At 32.6% G+C, this 22,513-nt stretch overlaps 1 protein-coding gene across 2 annotated transcripts in view; it reads right to left on the minus strand.

Moving 5' to 3' along the window:
- Positions 1–784: 784 nt before the first annotated feature.
- LOC126830819 (protocadherin-9) overlaps positions 785–22,513 on the minus strand; it is a 57,192-nt gene continuing 35,463 nt past the window's right edge. For both annotated transcript variants that reach the window (XM_056102762.1, XM_050561238.2), the window contains exons 2-5: positions 8,239–11,219; positions 5,525–5,644; positions 5,196–5,307; positions 785–1,416 (exon numbers count right to left, since the gene is read on the minus strand). In XM_056102762.1, coding sequence (XP_055958737.1) covers positions 989–1,416; positions 5,196–5,307; positions 5,525–5,644; positions 8,239–10,959 — 3,381 coding nt within the window. In that variant the 5' untranslated portion in view covers positions 10,960–11,219 and the 3' untranslated portion in view covers positions 785–988. The remainder of the gene's footprint in view (positions 1,417–5,195; positions 5,308–5,524; positions 5,645–8,238; positions 11,220–22,513) is intronic.

The raw sequence follows: 22,513 nt of genomic DNA on the forward strand, positions 1-22,513 counted from the left end.
AATTTTATAGCACTATTAAATGTTCATTGTCCATTTATATTATTTTATTAATTAATTTAATGATTATTATAATTGTTATTAACAACAAAATGAGACAATGACACAAGCATCGCTTTAATTACTCTATTGCACATCTCATACATTTCAATCATACTGAACATTCAATCCTATTTAATATAATTCACTCTGTCTTAAACAAATTTCATCATTTCAGAACTCCTGTCATAAACAAATTTCATCATTCAGAACTCCTGTCATAAACAAATTTCATCATTTCAAAAATGTCAAACAAATTTCATCATTTCAGAACTCTGTCGTAAACAAATTCTTAATTGAACTGATAATCAAAGTCGTAATAGAAATAAATGCATATTTAAAATAAGCCTTAAAGAATGGGAAAAGTGTGACATAGAACCATTACTCCAACAAACATCTATTCAAGACCATCTTCTTTTGCACATGCTAAATGGTACTCGCATTGTCTGTCAAGAAAAAGTATTTAGTTACACTCAAAATGAAATTAAAAAGTGTATTTTTTAATTAAAGAAACTATTTTGTTACAAAGTAATTACCATAGACAGATGTATATTCATTCATTCATTCGATGCTGATTTATGTGAAGCATTAATTAATACTAAGTTCTATATTTATAGCTGGCCTTAAGATATAGGCATTACTAATTGTCAGTGATATTTTAAAATTTGGATTATGCAATATGTCAGTATTCTTTGTGTTCGTTGCGGTGAATTCTATACACTGGGTTTTTTTTAACTAAACATCTCTGTTGTGATTTATCAATATCTTTATCTTCGCTAAATACAGACACAAAGCGTAACGATACAAATAAACTTCCATTTTTTCATCAGCACAATTCCTCCGTTTTGTTCTATATATATATGTATATATGATCACCTTCAGCAGTTTCTAGTATTAGTTTTTATCACAAGCAAAAATATTAAAGTCTTAAAATCACCATCACGGGACACGATTATACTACTGTGGTTCCAGGACCAGTATCTTTAAAGAACAAATTGTTTATATCATCACATAATGCATATGCATTGTCTATTGTGTAACTCCCAGACGTCGTCGTCGAGCAGTTGTCCTCATTGACAGACTCTGATATACTGTTATTATAATTGTCACTATAAGAACTGGGAGGATACGCATTTCTCCCACGGTGATGATTGGGGTGGGATTTAGGTTCGTAACCATTCACAGAGTTTTTGGAGTTTCTAAAACTATTAGCGATATTTCTAGATACAGTGTCCCTTGGATGAGGATTATGCTCGTTATGTAAGTAAACTGGAGTTCTTGGTACTGACACTGGAATGGGCGACTGGCTCTTCTTGTTATCCGAAAAACGAACTCTTTTACTGCCGTTGTTCTGAGGAGACATAAAAATTTTCGGCTCATCTGAAAACAGAGAAAAAAACAGTTTGTTAGTCAATATTGTCACATTCAGAAGAGGAATTTGGAAAAATCCAAAGACATAAAGACACAACCCAGAAAAAGTGTGACGATATTACTTGAGAATAGATGAGATAAGGCAGCCGAAGGGATGTTTTTCCACGTTTAATTTAACTTGGCAACACTATGTCTTTAAGTCATGGTGAAATTCAATAACTTTAGACATTAACAAGTGAATAGGGAATATTGCCATTTCCGAATTGGACAGCACTAAACCAACAAGTCGTTGCTGCTCATTTGAAAAGCCGTAAAGCAGGAATTCCTTAAGGAAACCTTCATAAGACGTCTCATCTTAACAAATTAACCGGACCTTTTATCAAGTTGTCGCGGAATCAATATTGCAGACATGAATCATAAAGACAATATCTCGTCTACTAAAACTTTGACAATTCAATTGGCGGGACGGTGATACTATCATTTTCTTGTATATTCATTTTACGATCTTGTTTTACAGTTCAGTGGGGATAGGATATGAAATGAGAGACGACAGAAAACCAATTTATTTCCGCACGTTACTGCCACGAAGTAGCCAATATTGAAAGGTGGTTTCCACTATAGAAAACTGATCAACTGTATCCATCACTAATCAAACCGAAGAGTTTTTCCATTTCGTGTTCCATTGTTTTTCGATATCAAACAGCATTAAATCAGAGAAAGTTGCAAACTAACGAAAGTTTTGTCTCCATCAATCACACTGTTTCTCTTATTACTCAGACAGATTCCATTTAAATCCTGAGGAATCAATCTTTTTTCGCATGGAAAATTTCATCAGTTGGGATTTTATTTCAAATGATTTCACATGTTTTTGAGAGGAATCAAGAAACAAAGCCACCCATCTTATTATTTTTGTCCTATTGGAATATTGGATACGGTTTTTGGTTTACGCTAAATTAAAGTTTTCTATTATTTATTGGATCAAATATGAAGTAAGGTCACATGTCTGGGTTTTTAAAATAATAGGATAAAGCATTTATATCAGATTTTTTTGTGCGTAATAGGATTTGGAATTAAGATATGGTTTGAGAAAATAACAGTTTAAAAATTGGATTATTTTAATTTACAAAAAGACTTTTTGTATTAAGAATTTTATTTCTTACATTTTCAAATTATAATTCTCGTGTTTTTGATAACAAAATATTTTCGGCCTTGGGGTATCAGATAAAATTCTCATATTTCTATTATTAGAAATGTGTACATCAGAATGTAGCCATTAAAAGTCCACTTCAAGTGAGAATTAAAATGTACCTTAAAATATTACATATTTATTCACCCCAATGCTTTTAATGTTTATTTAAAGGGAGCGTGAATGTTTCTCAAGGGGTGGTCTCATGTCTATATGTATTGTATAGAATTATGTACCTGTCATTGCGGACATGGTATTGGTACTGGGTAACCATATTGTCTTACTAAAATATCAATATTATAATGAAATAGCTTCAAGCTAATTCTATAGTCTCAGGCTATTTCACTTATCATCATCGGCTCCTTGACAATAGCCATGTTACATAATTTTAATAGCCTTCTGAATCAATTTCTAGGTAACAAGTACTTGAAACTTATTCAACCGTAGCATATGTTGAAGATCTCATTAGCTTTATTTTAATGGTATTTGACAATGACCCCGGGCAGTATGCAAAACAACTCCTCGTGTTGTTAGCATATTGTGTGTCAATTTATTACGCTCTGCGACATATTCATCATGTAATACAAGGTAATAACATAGATAGCCCCGCAGCAAGAAAACAGCCTTGTCGTGAATTTTACAACAAAAATGTTATAGTTTATCTGACAAAACACTATATTAAAGCAGGAAGTTATGTATGTCTAAATATTAATTAACCCCACAAAAATATATTTATTAAATGACTAAAACTTCTAATAGTCAATGACTACCGTTGTATTACAAACTTTTCAGGAAGTATTTAGATATCTTAATCATCAAAGAAAACACCTTTTTCTCAGTAAACCAACTGAACCTCAGACTGTGCTATTCCGAGTACTTCAACCAAACAGTTATGTAATTTCATGTCGAATATTTTGAAATGAATACTGTTGGTGCAGGTAAATGTTTATGAAATTAGAGATATAAGCTCACGATGTGTGCATTATAGATGATTTATTTCAATCCTTTTTTATGCTAAATACATTTCAATGGCAAGATGTATACCTACTGCAAATACAAACAGATAATTCGGTAAAACGGTGCATTCAAGTTTTGAACTCATAAAAATAACAAATAAATTTTGAATTGCCATTGCATGTGTGAAAGTGAGAGTGCAACATGTATGTACAATCTTTCTTTACTTTAAATATATTTCTATAGGAAGATTTCTATAACAAATTGGTAAAATGGTGCACTGAAGTTTTGAATTCTTATGAATAACAAAGAATTGTAAACCACGAATTTATATTTGAAATGGGAGGCATGGTCTTGCAACATTAACTGATTAGTATTTTTTGAAAGCTAATTATATTTCAACAGGTAGATGCATACATAACACATAAGAATAAATAGAAAATAATATTTTATTTCATGGAGGGGGGGGGGGGGAGGGTGTGAGTGAACTGGATGACGAGAAGACATTAAACTTCAGCAATTAACTATTTGTTTGGATATCGTTAATTAATCACCTCGTTATTTCACCCAAGTAAAACACTTGTGATGACTTAATGTAATCAAGTATGTAAATATAGAGATTATCATTATGACAGGTTTACGGGGGATGAGATAATAAAGATACTCGAGACATTTACAGGGCTAACCGTTTATAACGAAAACCAATCAACCAAAGCTAACATGACATGGCTTTATTTATCTAAATCTTTTCTTTTAAAAATTTGCCCTTCAGCTTATTAACAGCAAGCAATTCATGACATAAGCAGGTATTTTTTTGAGTGGTAATTCACACTTTTTCAACTACTTTAGTTTTGCCTGTGGATTGTGGGAGGGGGGTGGTCTATTATTGCCATTATACAATATTGGATCATAAGGGTATTTATATTGAATACCCCATAATGATGAAATTTTCTCGCTAACTTGAAGAAGACTTGCTCCAGGTGATAAAACCCAAGCAAAGCTTATCACCTACTTTACTTTCTTTTGTCTAAGTGACAAATCCACTATTATTTTAATCGTGTAACAATTTCACAGTTAGCTTAATTGATAATAGTAATTTTAATGGTGGCTATATATCCTATGGGGCTTGGAATTGTACCTTTATGAATAGCTATAATGACTCAATCATACGTGGAACAAGCCAAACCATAGTTTCACCACTAGCTTTAGGGTACAGCATTTTATTTCAATAATACTCGCACAGCACACAAGGTACATACTCGAAATATGACCCATATAGGTCTGCAGGTGTTCAATTATTTCTTTCTTTCTATAGACTCTTTTTATAATGTTATGAAAATCTTGTCAAAATTGATTTTTTATTTTTCGCCTAAGAATACAAATGATATGGCATGTAACCTTTAGTCTATAACCCTTAAGGGGATGTTTGTTCACATAGTATACTTATAGTCTACCGGTATTATTTTTACATTATTTGAAACTAAGGCTGATATATTTGGATATCAATTTTATTCCCAAACTATATTATCATCCAAACCAAATTATGGAATTCAAACTATTTTATAGTACAGACCTGGACAACCCTATTATGGCCATTTTTTTTCAGTTTAAATTTTATTTGAAAATTATAATATGTTAAAGTACAAACCTGGATCACTATGGTATATCTTACTGTCTTCTTCACTAGTGCCACGCCCACTGTCTCGATCGGTTCCTCCGGAAAGTTGACTGGAGGAATCTTCTGGAATTTTTGTTAAAGTCTGAAAAATATAAAGATCAATATAAAATTGAGTGCCAAACTTTATATAATGGACTACAGAACTACTTGTGAACAAACAACCCCTTACTCCCAAAACAACTACCTCAGGTATCTCCAAATATGGCATTCTGAAAGAATAAAGCATACACTGTCTCATGTATGTTACCTGTTAAGAGTTAATTCATGTAATTAAACCTGTTAAAATTAAATTGTCATACCTGATTTTCAAGCCACATATGAATGTTGGGACTGTCGTAAGGGTTTTGTACTGGTTCAACGTGATGGGTTGGGGTTGTTCTTCCTTTTAAAGACTGGGTTGACCCATTTTTTCCAGAGCTCTGCAAAATATAAAGTCATCAATTAGATATTTTAATCAATAATAACAACTGATTAAACAAAGATAACAAAAATAACAAAACTGTCAATCAAGATTTCACTAGGGTAATAAATATTTAATTATTGTGTACATAGACTGATGCCACAACAAATGAACTCAGTTACATCAAAGCTGATGCAAAACTTTTGAAATTTTTTTAAAACAATAAGGAATAAATGAGGAAATTGACATGTGAAGCTGTCTTTGTTAAGTTTATGTTATAGATTTCAATCAAAATAAAATATTAATGACTTTTGTTTTGGATAAAAGATCAAATTTAGGCCACACTAATGTGAGGTTTTGTTGAGGCTCTTAAGAAGTAAATATTTAATTAATTTGGCCTTAATAGGAAATTATGCATGGTACTTTATTTTTGGTTAAAACCATGCTAATTCCCCTTAACTTTTATCCTATGAGAACCCAAATAAAGGCTGTTTAGCTAATAATCTCTTATGTCATCAGAATTTGATTAAGGAAAAGATGCATCTATTTAATTAACAATTGACCACTTTGATACATTCACTTGTTAATCTGAGTAAATCTCTTAATCTGTCGGCTTTTACACATTGGGCCGATTGACCAATAGAGGTAATTACACAACAAACATACGTCAGGGTATTGACGAGACCAGCGGCCTGTTAAAACGTAGCGAGAATTAAAATACTTCACACGTTTAAACTGATCTAGTTTGCCCGCTCATTTACCCAGCTTTAACGCTTCCTGATTTTCAAAGTTGAAGATCTAGTGGAAAGATCATGTGACGTTGACATAATATCACCATGGTAATCTGTTAACTCTCTGACCACAGGCTTTATGTACGGAATCTCAGAACAAGCAAACATTAAATGCAACTTTTGTCATCTTTTGTGACTGTAACGGCAACAGAACACACTTTTAACGCACGCCGTAGTTATTTAGACATGAGGGTTAGGCATGTTCCTTCGAGTTTGAAGCCCAATTATGAAAAGTTAACGCAACAAAACCTGACACGTCTCGACAAATAGTTTGTTAGTACAATAATTGTTGTACGTTAAAAGGATTAATTTGTACACAAGGGGAATTGAAGTAACGGTCAAATAAAATGATCCGAACGTGCGTACTACCCTCTCACACCCTCGACAGCAGACATGTTGTATTTGTAACTGTGTTAATGGATTTAAAACATGGCTGATTAGACGAAAAACAAGGAACAAAAAAGAAGATTTTTAAATAAACTATGAATGCAAAATATACACGTTTCTTTACAATTACACATTTCTGACGTCTCCTATTGAATTAAATTATATGAAATATGAATCCAGCGTCAACATATGTTATTTGAAAGCAAGTCGTCTAATTTGGAAGACCTTCTATTCAGTGTAACTGGTACACCCACATTAATTAAAGAAACTAGATTTAAATTAAATAGAATGCTTCTTTATCTGGCAGATGTAGAACTTTTCCCATGCTTATAAAAATGGACGAATTTATCTCACGATAAAATTTCGTGAATGGATTTATTTGTAAGATTAACATAATACCTATTTGTATTAGATTTCAATAAACTTGTTCAAATTATATTTATATGTTATCAGCTATCAACAACATCGACCCTCAGACCTGAACGAACAGACGGCTAGTTCTTTCCTGGGCAAAGATCATTTTTCACCAGAAACGTGAAAATATAGTTCTAGGTTTGTTTTTCCATTCATCCATCTTGTTGGATAAGCAAAAAATGTATAATAAATGAAAACTAATTTTAAGCCAAAAGGCCTAAAAATAATCTAAATTTAGCCTCGCTTATCAAAATAATCAGCATTAATTCTGTTTGAACAACTTTTCTTTAAGATCTTTCCACTATACCCATATTATGCCAAATGTTTTTATCTAGCCATGTTTTGTATTTCTAACAGAAATAAACAGTGAAGAGAGGTGATGAGTTATATGATGGTATAGCCATTAATATTTAACACAACACCTTCTTCATTTTGTTATCACTTTTACAAACAATAAAGACTGTTGTAAATAACATGGTACTATTCACAACTCCTGGATGTTACAACAGTTGAGTTTCACACAGATCTGTACCCTCTGTCAACTTAATCAGAATCTTGTCAATATATCCTTTTTGACTGTAGCCCATTATTACTCAAAATCAGACTTTCTTTGACAAGGTTAAAAAGTTCAAATTCTTGTTATAAGTTAACAATTAATACCAGATAGATAGTCCTCAGATTTAACTTTTACATCTTAATATAGTAACCAGGACCGTAACTAGCTCAGAGCAACGAGGGGGGCGCGGGAAGTGTTCTCAAGGATGCTGTAAAATTGATGGACAATGTAGATCTATTTTCTTTATGGTTGACAATGTTTTCACAGAGGGGTGTGGGGGGCAACTTTCTGCAGGGGGGGTCGGGGGGCTTCATACCCCCTGCACCCCCCTAGTTACGGGCCTGATATTAACCAGGTACATTTCTCAATCTTCTGAGGAAAAGGGTGATATCTCTCATACATGTAGGATAATGCACTATGGTAAAACAAAATCTAACCTAGAGATGTCATAAAATAATTACTTACCTTTAAGAGTCGTTGTTCTATTGAAGGAAATGGTAAAGACTGCATGGAGGAACTGCCATCAGACGACACACTCTCTAACGTATGTAATCTTTCTGGTTTTAACTGTTTATCAGCATCATCATTACCCTCTGAGGTAGAAAATGTACTTTCAGATGCAGGACTATCATATCTCACGCTTGCCAAAGCATGAGCTTTATCAGCAGCAGTCTTCTTTCTATTTTTGTCGATTTTATAAATGATAACAATGATGCAAAGGATGGTCAGTGCCAAAACCAATGTAACCACAACAATTGTTATAACAATAGCAGAGTTATCTTCTCCTTGTTTAGCCTCTCGTTGACTCTGAAATGTTGCCAGACTACCATTACCAATAGTAACAACGATGTTCAACTCAGAATATGTTGTCTTGGGTTCATCACCTTTGTCACGAACAATGATCTCTAATGGGTATTCCTTGGAATCTTCGAGTCGCATCATGTTTTTAATAACTATTTGACCAGTCCGCTTGTTCATAACAAAGATATTTTTGTCATTGCCTGTCTGAATGCTGTAAACTAACTCCCCATTTCTATCTGTATCCAAATCCGTTGCTTGGATTTGGGCAGCTACACTTCCAGCTGTTCTTGTATAAGGAATATATATGGTATTGTTAATGGCGTTAGGAAAACTAATAATTGGATTATTGTCATTATCATCCAATACAAAAATAGTAACTCCCGCGTTATCATTAAAATCAACATTCCCTGTATCGGTTACTGTCACAGAAAAATCAAATTTATATTCAACTTCACGGTCAAGCACCCTTCTCGTCTTAACAATACCGGTACTAGGTTCAATTCGAAAATAGTCCTCCACACGCGAATTTCTATCAGTGAAAACGAACAGCAATTTTGAATTTGCTTCATCATCTAAATCGGTTACATTTAATTTACCAACAACTGTTCCTATTGGCTGATTTTCCAATATTTGTAAATTAAAATGAGGCTGATTGAAGAAAGGAGAGTGATCATTTTGATCACCAATGATAACCATGACGGCAACGGTCGAACTCCTCACAGGTGAACCAAAGTCCCGAGCGACAATTTTAAACTTTACATTATCAATTACTTCACGATTGAAAACTTCATTGGCTCTGATCACACCTGTGTCTGATTCAATAGAAAATAACATGTCAAAATCATCGCGTTTTTCATAAGACAACTTTGAATTTAGATCACTATCCTTGTCAGTAGCCGTTATTCTAAATACAATGTCGTTTATTTTGTTGTTTTCCATGAAGGTGACTCTGTATTCTGGTTGAGTGAAAATTGGTGCGTTATCATTGACATCCGTAACAGATAATTCAAAACTCGAGAAGCTTGTTCTCACTGGTCGACCTTGATCATGACATGTGACATTGACCACATGATTGTGTGCTTTTTCAAAATCCAGCGCTTCTCTCAATAAAATTTTATAAATATAAGAAATTTCCGAAAATTTGTCCAGCTGGAAATGTTGGTCTGGAATTTCACAAGATATGGCCCCATTGGCGCCACCATCATTATCCGAAACAGAAACAGTAGCTATAAAAGTTCCAATATCTGTATCTTCTGAAAGCATTGTTCCACTTGGCGGTAAATTAATATTTACTGTTGGAGCATTGTCATTCACGTCTTCGATATTAATTGTAACAGACGCCTGATCAAATTTTGAAGGTGATCCATTGTCATTGACTTGAACATAAAATTCAAAAGATTTTTCAACTTCATAATCAAAAGGTTGTATGGGATAAATAGCTCCAGAAGATGCGTCAATAGCCATAAAACTTCTAATCCTGTCCGATGTTCGAGCACTGAAAGAGTATGTCAGCTTACTATTGGACCCAGAATCAGGATCGATGGCCAAAACCTGGAGAATCGGAACATTAAGTGGAGCACTTTCCAAAACAGTTTCTTCAAAACTATTACTGATAAACTGAGGTTTATTGTCATTAACATCTGTGACGTGAATCTGAATCGTGACATTTCCTGATTTTTGAGGAGTTCCTCCATCTTTGGCAATTAACACAATGTTGAATGAATTTTTGGTTTCTCTATCCAAGGCATGTTTGACAACAAGACCCAGATCAGCTGTTCCATCAGGATTATTCATCACATTGAGCGAAAACATACCTTCTGCAGGAACTATCTCATAAGTTTGTATTCCGTTAAGTCCCACATCAGCATCCTTTGCGCCGCTTGTTAAAATTTCTTGTTGTATTGCTATGGATTCGGCTACATATAAAGTGACATCAGCTTCTGGAAAGATAGGGTTGTTGTCGTTGATATCCTTAAGAACGATCAGAACACGGAGGATTCTCTTCAAATCGGTGACTTTATTGCGAGTAAGATAGACACCTACATCAAGTTGCAGTTCACATTTTGGAATTTGTCCGCAAATTACTTCACGATCTAATACTTCAGCAGAGCGGATTGTACTCGTTGTTTTATTAATAGCAAATTTATTTGCATCGTCTTGTTCAAAAGCTGCATACGTCAAACTATTGAATTCCTCAGCAGTAAAATTTACGTAAATTTTTGCATCTCGAGCGATATTACCTACATAAGTTCCAACTATTTGCTCTTCCTGGAAATCATACGTAAGGTGAAATTGTGCAGAAGCAATTCCCAGCAGGAACGAAAGTGTAAATACAGTTCTCATTGCCATTTTGAATTTTTTCAACACTCCAATCATATTAAACATAAATATAAATCATAATAAATTTCCAAGATTTTTTTTGCACAATTTTCCTCAGAACTTTGAAATATCCATTAAATTGAACAGACTTAAGCACAGCACTTCTGAAAACTTTTCATCAAGTTGTCTTCTTATCTACTTCCACTTTATCCACTTATCATCTCCTCTTGACCAGACCTCTGTCCACTGTGAAGTTTTAATGTCGTCTGCTTTTTGGTTAATGACATCTGCCACTAATGTCCGCCCTCAGTTGTTGCCTCAAGGACCTGCAACATAGACAAAAGAGATTAATAACACTAGATCTGATTGGTGGAAATGACACAATAGCCAATTAATGTATCAAAGCCTGACCACTCACCTTACTGCAAAAGGGGGTTGCAGTAATAAAACTTGAATTAAAATTTCAAGCACAAGTTGTTAAGGCTTGATTCCATGCCATAATGAAGACAGGAAGATAAGACAATGTACACTGAAATCAGTTAAATTGGTAACTTTAACCATATGGTCAAAAACAATAAAATATTTGACTGGTAACAATCAACAGATCAACCATTGTAATGGCGACCATCAAAGAAGTTACTACATAATACTTCATTGATACAAGGGGAATAAAAATATTGAACAATCTACAAAAGAATATTTTGGTGATATTTAGTGGATGGGAATTCTATCATCTGATGACAATATAAAACCTTTTTGTAAACCAAATCATATTCAAATTTCATTCAGGATCAAAACTGTTTACGGTTGTCAATACAATTCATGACCTGGATCAAAAACCGACACTAAAAAATTCTGCAGATTAATGTCTCAAAAGTGAGAGAAATCAGAATTGTTGATTTCTACATTATATTAATCTACCTAAACATAAGAGTCTGGTTGACTTAAATGATATTTAATTCAGATGAGATAGACTGGTAATAAGTAGTAGAGATTCTGAACAAGTCAAGGGCTAATATTAATTCATGCACTTCTTTAACCGACTAATTATCATACAGTTTATACAACTAAATCTATAAGAGCGTTTCTTATGCTTTATAAAATAACTATGATATACTGAAAAGACCATCTTCATTAGCCCAGTCAGTGTGGAAAAGTAGGACAACAAATCCCATTTCATTTCACACTGAAAAGAGTTAAGTTGCCCAAGTTCATATCTATGTCATATATACTTATGGTATCCTGAACTAGTAAGATATTAAATAGTATATGCAACTTTTAGCAAGATTAAAAATGCAATACAGGTTATCTTATTATCCAACCATTCATTTTAAAAGTTTATAAAAAAAATTATTGATAAAAAAAAACAGTCCAACAAAGATTTTTTTTAAAATGTTGATAAAAAATAACTGCTTTACATAAGATTTTGTGAAACTGAAGCCCCATATTAAGAAACTAACATGGGGTCACTGTGTGCAAGTTTTATCAGTTAGTATTAAGACTTTATAGATAACTACCAACTTCAAGATTAGATAGTAAGTAATTGGTAGGTTCTCCGATCCTGGGAGGTAGACAAATTACCTAGTATCTATAACTTCTTGTGTATCCTTACATATATATTATACCAATTAAAATACAACTGTGTCTACACAAGTTTAACATCATGACCTGGATTCATTGCCTTTTTAAATATTGTGATGCGCAATTTGTATGGAAAATATTCAGCCGTACTGACATTAGTAGAGTACTTTGTTCGTCATTTATGATTAAAATCTGAATGTGTAATATTCATGTTTGTTTAAAATATGTATATGATAATAATCATTTCATTTCAAATCTAATTTTCAAAATACAACCTTTTGCCATGCAAATGAGATATATGCATTAGCCTACATATCTGGCTTTAAAATACAATAGCGACCCTGTGTATAACATCAAAATTTCAAAAATAATTCTACTTATATTATTATGGAATGTTGAATACGTATTTGAAATATTACATTTAACAAAGTTTCAATTGTACAGGATGTGTTATATTCAAATATGAAATGATTATTTTGTTTCTTTCACTGGCATTTGAACAGTAACACACTAAAATACTACCATATATATGGAATAACAATTACTGGTTTATCAGTATCCAACAATTTCAATGATTGCTTGATAAAGTGAAATGAAATGAAAGGAAATGGGGTTTAACGTCCTACTGTTCTGCTATGTGTGTTAATGAAGACGGGAGCCATGCAGTGTGCTATGAGGGAAATTTTGCCCGAAGAGCGGCACTACGACCTCCTCTTATATCGAATTCCAACTGCCAAGGGATCTTTTTACGTGCATGCCAATGTGAACACAAGACATCCGTTTTTCATCCCATCTGAATGACTAGACAGCTGTCCTTGTCAGGCCCTCCGTCCTGCACCACTCACAAGGGGAAACCATGCCAGAATGTCCTGCTTGATAAAGACAGGAGTACCATCTAAACATTGAATGTTAATAAGCCAGTAATTATTATTCCATATATAGGTTCTTTTAAATGTATACCTAGACTGGACTTTAAAATAATACTTTTTATAATAGCTTCTCTTATTTTAAGGATACATGAAAGACCACTTTAATCAGACCACCCTGTGTTTGATTAATTAGCACTAATTATTATTATAGAGATAGGGGTAATTAACCATATTGGTAGAAAAGGATCAGTTAGTTCAGATAGTCGTAAAGTCAATGAGTAGTTTATGATAGCAAGAAGGGACAAGTTTTACTGATATACGTCAGTGTGAAATACTAAGCCAAGTGTTGATCAAGTCCCTTGTTGTACCCCCTGCGCCCCTTTAACACATGTACTGTTAGTTTCAATATAGTGTTAATTTTCTTATGGTGTGTAGTTTCATACCTTGAATGCCTACTAACACAGTGTCATGCCCAGCTGAGTTCAAACACTTACAGAAATATTTGGACATATTTTAGAGAAGGCTGTTAACATTATATTAAAAAATAAAATCCTATAAAATGACTTGCTTACACAATGACAATTCTTAACATGATAGAAGCAAAGGGAGGCATTTTATAATAAAAATATTTTGTATGCTTTTCAATTTAAAAGCCAGCCAACTGACAATCTTATACAAATAAAGTTAGTTATTGTTACAAAAACATAATAATATTTATAAAGAACTTAATATTTTTAAAATTGGAAAAATGTGTTTCAAACTTTACCAGTAGAATATGACAAAGAAAAAAACTTACTATTATAAAGATTGGAAAAATGTGTTCAAACTTCAATTTTACCCATAAAATATTATGAAGAAAGAAACCCAAAACTTAAATTTAAATAACTTACGACAGTATTATTTAATATAAAGTTATTCCTACATGATTCATCCCTCAAACTAATGCAGATAAAAAGAGGTATTTCAGTACAGTACATATCAGAGATTTCCTGAATATGAATGAAAATGGGGGGCTTAGAGGTAGTGAATGTCTAAAGTATGTGTTAGATTTTATTCATAAGAGAGAGGAAACCGACAATTGTACAGGAAAGAATGAAACTATTTAACTTCTGACAATGAGACCTATTGATGTCAAACCCTCCTCAAATCAACCTCGTTCTATAAATCAACGGATACAAAATAGACCCTTTGATAATACATTTATCATAGTTTTATCTATTCATGACCAAAATAAAATATGAATCTTGCAGTTGTCATGCAAAAGTTATAATTGAGTCAATTTCATTGAACATTAACAATTCATATTTTGATTCTCCGAAAAGTTTAATATTGGAAGTGAATTTCAAATTTCAGAATTTTATATACCATTGCCATAACAGAAATCTAACTATAGGCCAGTGTAAATAGATCAATATAAAAGTACAATCTAAAATGAAATCTCATTTTTGCTTTTTGGCAGACAAGTGCTAAATTTATAGTGATATGAACCCCACAAATGAGAAGTGGCATGAGATGTTCTAAAATAATACACATACACTCCCTCCTACTTGACATCTATGTTGAACTGCTTAAATGAATAAACATACCCTACCTCCGTCATGACATTTATTATAGCTATGAAGTGATGAATTCTTAATTAAAGGGCATAGGTAAAGATATGTTAATTTAAATGATTTGAAGAGAAGTCAAAGAAATAGATTTAATGTATGAACATCATACACATGATTTCAATCATCACACCGATCAGAACATTGATTATCTAACCAGAGCAAGTCAAAAATTATCTTAAAATCAATAACTCCTATAATTAGAGGTTTTTATTTTTGTGATATCAGGCGTAAACTATTCAGTGTACAATATTAATAGTCATTAATGTGTGTGCGGTTAATGTATAGTTTTGCGCTAGAAAAGCTAAATAAAAATAATTAGTGATTAAATATATATGATATAGTAATCATTATCTATCATGACTATTTGTACACTAATATATCATAACATTGCAAAATAAGCATGTTAAAAGCAACCAATTAACAATATGACTTCAGTGTTAATTAATACATTTCAAGGATGGCATGGCATCGTCAGCATTTTTCTTATGATGTAGCTCAAGCTACAAACCTAAAAATCTCAGTTCCTGGATGCATGTTCTCAGGAGGTGTCCTAACGACAGTTCACATGCCTTTAGCACTCCCATTTATTCCATGCAATCACACTTACACTTTTTAAAAAGCATATTACAATTATCAAGTACCACAAATTGATCCAGATCGAGGAGTATTTGTTGAATAATCTCAAAACTGTTAAACTTACAGAAAAGGCTGTCACTTCCTAAGATAAATTCCAAAACTGATAATAAAATTCCTTGAACACTCTATAAAATGAGCAACTGTTCCCCCTGTAGTACAAGTCCTTCTTAAGACAATGGCAACACTGAATAACTTGATCAGTGACATTTTCAATATTTAAATGTCCAATAGATTAAAATGTCAACAGCTCTCCAATCAGGGCTAATCTGTTTAATGAAGGGAGGAAGGCTGCCATGTTGAAAAACATTGACACCAAAAACAATGACACATCCTAGAAAGTTTTATGGTTGTCAATTCAAAGGGAAAACAATAAGATTAACCTTTCTGTTAATTATTATTATTGGGAGTTTATTACCCCAGACTCTTAACCAATGGCTGGCCTTTTAGTCCGTCTGCTGTAAATCTTTCACCACCTCCTGACAAGACACCAACAGGTCCAACAATTGTTGCTTCAACAGATTAATGACTTCCACAAACATTATCTTGGCATCTTAATCTTTTAAATAAGTGTGTGTAGACAAACAGACAAATATTTTTGTACCAGCTTCTGATTAAACAAACATCAAACAATTTATTTTGTAAAATAATTAATCAACAGGTCAAATATTTGTTTCACAAGAAAATCAATTTGATACATCAGTTATTTCAATATAATACAAACTGTGCTATCCCTAAGCAATTTAAAAATTGATAGTTATATAAAAGACATCGTATCATATGTTCTAGAAGGAGTAAACATAATTATCCCGTCTCATGCAAGACACCCATCACACACAGCTATTAAATAGAGTAAGGAACTTTGTAAAAGGTATCCAAGGGCAATGACTACCTGGAAAGCAACTCATAAACTTTTTGAAATACAGAATCTTTCACAAAAAAGAAGGGATAATTAAAAGTTAAAATATGAATTTCTCCTGTGGTTAAAGTAGAGTTATTTATTTTAGGAAGTTCGCATAATTAACCATCCATTGTACCTTTGTATTTTATGTTATGTCTATTAACTTACATCTTGCTAACCTTAAGTGTCAAAAGTTTTTTTTTTTACAATGTGCCATATTAAATTTATAATCTCCTTACAACTGCTTCTTGTACGAAAAGATAAATAAAACACCTTTCACAGCTAACTAGGTGTCATTGTTCTTTAATTAATTCTTAATCTCTCAGAAAATCTTTTCAAGTGTCATCACCATTTTATTGTCTGACTTAATGATAAAATAAAACTTAAGTCTCTTTAACTTAAAAAAAACTTCAACATTTCCTTAATTGACCCTGGTGATCATTAAATATAGCAACATCTTTAAGCACCATACTTCTTCCTTTATTAATTGTAGAACAGTGGAAGTTTTCATAGTTGATCTGTTTCCTGATTTCTATGATTGGTTGATATATGATTTCTTCCTATAACTAATCCATGGACTTTTAACTTATTTTCAAACTCGGATATAAAATTACAAAATGTTAATAAATATGATTCTAAAAATTCAGACAATATTTCCGTAATTTAAGATATTAAATTGATTAAGATTTTCCTGTTTCAAACTTGTTCAATCGTGAAGTATAAATGACAATAAAAAATCAAATGATTTCATGAAAATAATATAAAAATATGAAAATAATTCACATCAACATGTTAGTCCTCAGATCTATGATGCATAACATGAACAAGAAAATTGGTGAACCTACCAGCCCTTTATTGATCAAAGGGATAGACTTTTATGACACAACTCGCAAAAAAAATTGACAAAAGTATTTCTCAATGATGCCAGAATACAAAGATTATTACCAAGAAAAAATAAAACTTACTTTGATCGAATGATATACATTCACTTTCTGATTAGTCTTTAGAAGTTGAAATCTCAAGTACGGATTCTATTTCATGTATCTATGAATGGTTCCTGCGAGAGTTGGAAATGTTCTAAGCTGATCAGTTTCTGAGAAAACTCGACAGGAAATCATGACAAGTCTTTTCACTAGGAAACAGTCGGTTCAAAGCAAAAGTAGTTTGTGTAAAATTGGCCGTGTGACTTGTGTTGAAACATTGAAGTATATTGACAGACCAAACATTTTAGTGTCAGCGAGATAAGAAGATGAATTAAAAACACTTAGAAACCCTCTATTTACATTACTGACCAATACACATACTTCTCATTCTGATAATAATCATATTATGGTAACACACTACACGGGTGTTAATGTAGCAATTTATCAACACCCAGAACTCATTTAACTCACCCTTTACTTACTGTGTACTTAGGTTTCTCCTTCATTACTATTCCCTTCATTAACAAAAGACAACCAACAGAATCTTTGTCTAACCAACAAAAAGACCACCAGCTTTGTTCAATAGAATCCACCCTTTGTCATGTCTGTCAATCAATTTGTATTTTAGTCAGTTGGTGCCATAGAATTTTTCATAAAACTTTGATTAGTTCAAAACCATGATCAACTGCAGATAATTTCCAAAGACATGCTTTACAGGTGAAGACTCATAAATTTTTCAATGTGGCATTGAAAGATATTTACAGGAATCTAAAGCTAATTGGTTTGTAAGTTAATCTGACATCAAGCTGTCAGGAGGACAATACACAATTAACCCTTTCTACATCCTCAATATGCACCCTGCTGTGAACTATTAGTAATACACACACAAGATCTACTAATATATGATGTCCACTAAGTAAGCTTAAACACAGGAGGTGGCCTACAGTGTCGTGGTTCAAAATCAAACTGGTTGGTTACCATCTGGCTTGATGTTGGGAGTTTCAATCCCTGATGTGAGCATAATGTGGCTTGGAGACAGGGGCACCTTCTCAACCTTGTGGAATACTCCAGTTTGCTCCCACAGTAAAGACCCCTGTGCATGCACTCAGATAATAAAAATAATAAGACACCTTGTCTGCAGTATCACCTTAGGTAGAATCGGACGTCAAACACTAATAATAGTAGAAGAACCTTAACACATTATTTTTTAAAAACAAAACAATTCTATGGTCTTTGCAACAGTCATAAAACACTCTGATTCTCAGTATTATAAATCAGGCATAAAATTAAACCTAAAAATAAATCTCTATAGTTTTCATATCAGGAAAGTGGCTCTAAATGATGTTATCCTTTCAGAATTAATGTTTATTGTATGCCTATACAAAATAAATCTGTTGAATGCTTTTAAAAATAGCAGGAAATGTTAAATACTAAGTAGTTCCAGGATATTTCCTGAGTCGTGATGTGTAATATACACTGGTTATGTGTAATAACACTTTTAATACACAAACTTTATACACACTGACTTAGCTGTAAGGTTAGAAACTGATTATGAATAAATTACACTTATAATACACAACAAAACCAATATACAGTGTAGTTAATACACAGTCTAGATTAACTACAGAACAATGTAAACCATGATCATTTTAAACTCCAAAACTAAAGTCATTTTTAGTGGTAAAACAAGAAAAGATTGGGCCAGTTACTTGTGAAGGATAGTTTATAATTACCATACACAATTAATCTGTTAAGAATAATAGATTAAGACCATACATAATGAAAAGCACTTGATTTTGATAAAAACAAGAATAAAATCCATTACTAGAGCTAAAATAAGATAAAATTTGGCTGAAATATCTGTTTAGGATAGTAGATTAAGACCATAGACAATGAAAAGTACTCTTACCTAAAAACATATTGGTCCAACTGTTGTAATAATACCTGACAGAAACTAATGAGTAATTTAACCAGGATGTCTTAATTATAAAAGATAGAGGATAAAGTATATTCTTTATGATTTTTCTATGAATAAGGAAATGAATTATCATTTGCTATTAACTCAAAATTCTATCCATAAATACAAGTATTATAGAAGTACATTAGAGAGACTCTATTAACAATTATTTCATAGAGTAATATCCAAATAGTTTATTCTTCTTCTAGGTGGTGCCATGTTTGCCCGATTTCCTGACAATAGTAGAAACATAAAGCGCCAATGACATACATGCACTAGTTAATCAATGGTGGCATGTTCTATCATAAATGTCAATAATTAGACCTTTAAATGGTCAACAGAGCATAAAATATCAGCTTGACCAGGTACCAAGTTCACAATATTTCGGTCTGAGGCCATAACAATTTAATTCCTCATTATTCAGGGTCTTCATAAATACATAGCCATATTTCAAAATTTTAAAAATCTTCTGAGAACAAAGAAAAAGTGCTTTTTATTTTTTAAGTTATTTTTCTTTAAAGGAGAAATTCCAGATGTTTATTGATTGCAGTGAACAAATTTGGTGTGGAAGATCTTTAGAACCCTTTATTCTTGTTCAGGCAACTATTTATGTGACATAACCTTAATCAACAGTTTTGGAGATCATACTGCTCGATCTTTTGGAAGGACAATTCATTTTGAAATAAGTGGGCTTTTCTTCGATTTTCAGTGGAAATGACATTAATATTTCCTGTAGAATACTAAAACGAACCATATTATAGGCTACTATACTTGCCTTCGCATTGATTTCTTAACCAATGATCTGAATCATGAACAGAATCAGTGCTATCGTTAGGCTGTTCCTCATGCACATACCTCAGTTGTTGGCTTTGCCTATGGTGCAAAAAAATGACTGGCACTGGCCCTGATCATTAGTAAAGTGCCAAAGCCAAATGCCTTACGTTTTCAATTATCTCAACAGATTTGTTTTTTGTTTCAGAATCTTAAATTCTTACATGATAACATGGTTATTGTTATTTCATTTGATGTTTTCATAAAGCTCTCTCTACTGTTGAATAACAACATACTGAATGTAATATTATTCATATTTTCATATCTCAGGAGCAGACACACTTTAATAGCATTTATCTTAAATATACCACAAACAGACAGTATATTCCGTATTTCACAGGAACCACAGACAACACTTCCTCTGTAAATTGTTTATTTTAAAACTCAGATAACATCGCCAAAAAAACTTTATTAATATTCTTGTCTTTCTGGGAGATTCGTTTGTAAGGGGGAGACCACTACCAGGCCAATTTGTCATTTCTTAACAAGGAAACATGTTTTTTTATTTATCTAATGAACACAAGCCTTACATGTATCCATTGATTTGAGTTAACTAGTCTTTCAGCCAACCATAATAAATACCTGCCTATTAGTTGGCTGTGTAAATATTCAAGATTTAATGAGGCAGTATGGCTGCAAAGCAAGACCCCAGATAAATGCCAATTTATTTAACGGTAATATCAGAAATATATCACATTCTAAACAAATTAGCCCTCAAAATTCCTAAAGTCAAAGAGCAAGGAAGAAAGTTATTTAAGACATGGCTGAACACATAATTTAGATTTTACGACATAATCATTGCCAATCAGTAGTTTCTTAAAGTTTACAGTAATAATATTGCCAACACATATGGATACATAAAAATCATTTAGCCTACCAGTATATATTCACATTTAATTCCATTTCAAAATCTGAAATTCGTAAAGCTGTTTTAGTTCATCTTGTTTGAGGTGCAGACAACTCAAACAACACTAAAGCCGATACCAGTAAATAGGTATATACAATACATCCAAAACTTTTTTTTAAAATCACCAAATTTTAATACTAAAGGTGTGGTTATGTTTAGGGTGTCAGCCATTGACAAATGGGACAACTCTAGCCTTATGTTAATAGGGCAGAAATAATTTATGATATGTGAAGTATGATTTCCAAATAACCATAAAAACCTTACTTTATTAGATTTTATGGTTATCCTCTTCTGGATAATGTGAGAGGTGAGAAAGGAGAGAGGAGTGAATGTGAAAACCGATCATTATTGTCATTACTCTGAGATATTTGTTTTATCTTTCACTTCGATCTGATTCAAGTCCTTTCTAAACATACAACTTTTAAAAGCCAGGTAGCTAAGATTAGAAGAAAGCCGCGTCTGCATGTTAGCGGGGGAGCTTCCCGTGTTAACCCTTTACTTTTAACCTACTATAAACATCTATAGCCTTGAAGCATGGCAAATTACTCTTTATTTTCAATTTGATGTCAATTTAGATAAGTTAAGCAAATTCTCGAACTAAAAGCTTTTTTTTTGCTCTTTTTGTAAAGAAGCCATTTGTCGAAAGTTGTCCAATTTTAAGCCAATTTTATCAAGTCTTCCTTTCTTTAGTAAAATTGAAATTAGGCTGTCAGTGAACTTATAAATCACACGCTAAACAATCTGTCGTTTAATTCTTAAAACCATTTTGGAACGGTTGACTTTAATTGAATATGCATGAAGAAATCAGCTGTTTGAAATTCCCCTCAAATTTGTTCTGAAGACACAGAATAATCAGGTAAGTAACAAAAGGGCCATTGTTGTCTTGTATATATTATTTAATACAATACAGTGGTTATTATATAAATCTCTATAACAATAATATTATTTCACCGTCGAACAGGACAGACAAAAAAACAAATAAATCAACAAAAAGTACCATCATTATCAGACTGTTTACAATCTCCCAGAACTGGGGCCTTTTATATTATTGCCCTTGAATAATATTTAGTGTAGACACACTGGTGCATTGTAAAAAAATCCAATTTCCTTTTGGCTATAGATTTAGACAAAGTTTGAGATTTTAGTAAGGTTGAAGTACACCCTCCTCCCCACTACACCTCCCACGATAAGTAAAAGAAATCATATCCTCACATTCAATTTTTCACTACATGTAGCCAAAATTTGTGAAATTTTAGTCTGGTTGCAGTCATCCCTAGTACACACTCTTTCCCCCACCCCCACACCCAATTGCTCAGAACAAGTAAAAGAAATCATATCCTTACAGCCAGTGTCTTAACACCACTCCACCCCAAACCTGTGTTTATTATTCAAACCTTTCATACCAGTT

The sequence above is a fragment of the Patella vulgata genome, chromosome 8 (genome assembly GCF_932274485.2).
Source record: "Patella vulgata chromosome 8, xgPatVulg1.2, whole genome shotgun sequence".
Taxonomy (NCBI): domain Eukaryota; kingdom Metazoa; phylum Mollusca; class Gastropoda; family Patellidae; genus Patella; species Patella vulgata.